Consider the following 3120-nt stretch of genomic DNA (forward strand, 5'->3'; position numbering starts at 1 on the left):
GTTCCGAGAGGGATAGAGTTTAGTGTTACCTTAAGTTCCCCGAAATAACACTCACTTGTTATACCCTTTTGATACTTTCCCATTTTAATAGTCATTGTAAACTGCAGTTGATATTGCTTGTATATGAGCAATATGAGCTTGTTGTAAAGCATATCAAAAGGAAAGGCAAAGGAGAATGCTGTAGAGCAACATGGAATCTGAAAGAAATCGGGGATGGCGTTAATTTGCCTTGTTTGTAATTTTATTTGTTTGTAAGTAGAATAGCGATACCTACCGGTGAACGAAGTCATAGCTGGAAACTGAAACATGAGCATTGGATATTTACAAATAAATATTCAATACTGCTTGAAGCAAAAAACGGAATCAGGTTTATGAACAATTTAGAAACAATTTGCTGTTTTACGTAAATCTGCTGGACATGTGTTTCACCGTTCAAACTCATTATTATTATTTGAACAGTATTTTTTTTTTTGTATTCACGTGGTTCTTGTTAAAGACATTCAAGATAAAATTACCAACTAATTTCCGTAAATACCCAAAATTATATAGATTTGTCTATGCAGTGTGAACATCTCTTCCGAACGGTAGATGTTTTTTCTCCTTAAATTCCCCACCATTCATGCAGTGAAATAAGAACACTGTCACACTTCCAAACTTCTTCAATAATTTGAGGATCGTTTCGTATTTTTAATGTGAAGTTTACATTACTTTTGCTTGATATATACACAGTGGTTTCAGTTGTTGGTCTGCGAAGGCTAAGAAAGCCGAAAATGTATAAAACAAAATTTTCAATGACACACAATGTTACCCTTTACCTTTCTTCATAATGCCGTGTGTTTTAGATGTTATGTTTTCCATTGATGATCCTGGATTACTGTATATCAAGGGCACATATCCAAAATCTCAAATGCTTCTTCCTTTTCATCTAATTCTGATCTAATCTAATTTCAAATCCTTATTGGTGTGGCTGTTCCTGTAACCATCATTACACTTTCTGATTTCCAGCTTTGACATGGGGAACATAGGGATGCTATACTCTGATGGTCATTGATGTCATAAGTATATTCAGTATCATGCATAAACTAATTTTAGAATCTAATTATTTTTTACACATACTGTAGCAGTTCTTGAAAACTGTTAACATTATATCAAAGGTTTGCCTTGGACAAAAATTAACTGAAGAAAAACAAAGGTATGTGTTTAATTTGGGCAAGACTTTATTTTATACAAAAATAATGTATTGGATCTAATACATAATGTACATGTACTTGTTAATGGGCAAATCAACAATTTACAATGGAACCCAATCAATTTATTTTACACAAACATAATAATATCAATATGCTAAATATACAACTATTTCTGGAACGAATAAATAATGTAGTTGCGGGTTGGAAAGGGACTGTGAAGTTATATTTGCAGGTCCATGGATACCAGACGGTCGACCATGAAATAACTTACGAGCTAATTAGCCGCATCCTTCCGTGCCGAGCAGTCAGCACGTAAGTTGGAAGCGAAGACGGACACGTATGCTAGGCTCAGACATCGACGACAGACAAATTCAACGGCCTGCGTAAACAACAGGCACGTCGAGACTTAAAATGTACACTTAACATACACATTTAGGCAGCGGTCTCATTGCTTGTTCACACAGCTTTAGGGTCACCCGAGTTGAAGCTGTAGACCTTCCGTGTCTCGTAGCTCTTGGTGAAGGTTTTTCGCTTGGTTCCGTCAGGGAGGACCTCCTCGTTCGAGCCCTCGGCGTGACTCTCCTTCTCCATTCGTTCCTTATTGCCGATCACGGAGCCGTCGGCGCCCTTCATGGCGGTCTTCTCGTTGAGAACGCGGTTGTGGCGAGTCAGGCCTGGTGCTGGGTTGTCCTCCCACCGCTGCTCTTCGCGCTCTGTCACGTTATTGCCCGACTTGACAACATCTCGGTTTGTAGCGGCCCCAGCAGGAGGACGAGAGCTCGGTTGGGTAGAGATGGTCAGGTTGGTTGACACGGACGGAGGGGAGGTGGGGGAGTCCAGACTAGAATTCAGTGTGTGACGGCGCATCATGTCCTCCATCTCTCGCTGTGACTTCTCAACCATATCGTTGAAAGAAGTCCAGTGGTCACGTGATCCGCGATCCATTTCCGTCCTGACAATGGTGGTCGTCTGGCTCGGGGGCTCATCGTGCAGAGGCGTGTGGTTCAGGTACCGCTTATCGTTGCCAGCGGTCTTGCCGATTGACGGGCCGAATGCCAGCGGGTTGATGGTGCTCGTGGTGATTGTGGTTGTGCCGTTCTTGCCGGACGGGGAGGTGAGGCGTCCTTTAGCCCCCTGGGTAGCCTGTTAAGCATTACTCAACATAAAATAACGAAGCTCTACTTTTAGCAAGAGGTTAGTGTTATTTTTGCGCAAATTAAAACAAAAACGTCGACTACCGTTGCTAGTTTGGTGTTAAAGTCGATCTACTTCTACAGAGCAAAATTAAAGAAAAAATAACATGACAATTAAGACAGTAAAAATCATTATTAAAATATTAACATTCAATTCCTTTCAAATGACTGTATATGGCAAATAGAACTTGTTATAATCACTCAGTGGCGTAAAATATTCAAAGGATAAAAGTAAACATCATAGTCAACAACCCTAAAGGCCGTGCAAGTCATGGGAATTCCTGTTATTTCAGCAACATACCAACTTGGGAGCGTTGATGGTGAGGACGCCGTCTCGGGAGAGAGCCGAGGTGATGGCGTTCAGGTCCACGTTCGACGGCAGCATGAAGCGCCTCGTGAACATCTGGGTGGACACGGCGTTCCCTTCCTTCTTCTCGATCTTGCCCTCCACCACGACCGTGTCATCTACGGTTTTCACGTTGATGTCCTCAGGCTTGAAGTCCTTCACGTCGATTATCATCTGAGGAATGGAGACAAGATCAGTGTTCATGCAAATTGCCTGGTCATTTCTAATTTCCGAGTCACAATGTGTGTTTGCATGGCACTACGTTTCTCTGTATCCTACCTTGTACTTGCCATCCTCCTCCGTGCATGAAACGGCCTGGCTGTCATCGGAGGTGACGTTAGAGGAGCGGATCTGTCGATAGACGGTGCGCGTCTCGGACGAACTGGGCGAA

The 3120-nt window shown here is 42.3% G+C and overlaps 1 protein-coding gene across 1 annotated transcript; it reads right to left on the reverse strand.

Annotated features, from left to right (window-relative positions):
- Positions 1-1195: 1195 nt before the first annotated feature.
- Positions 1196-3120, reverse strand: LOC119592646 (heat shock protein 67B1-like; the record flags this gene model as incomplete). The annotated part of the gene is given in 3 exon segments (XM_037941559.1): positions 1196-2333; positions 2685-2903; positions 3009-3120. Coding segments are annotated over 3 exon segments (1018 nt in total), but the record flags the coding sequence as incomplete, so codon positions are not given.

This window comes from Penaeus monodon, chromosome 30, assembly GCF_015228065.2.
Source record: "Penaeus monodon isolate SGIC_2016 chromosome 30, NSTDA_Pmon_1, whole genome shotgun sequence".
Lineage (NCBI taxonomy): Eukaryota > Metazoa > Arthropoda > Malacostraca > Decapoda > Penaeidae > Penaeus > Penaeus monodon.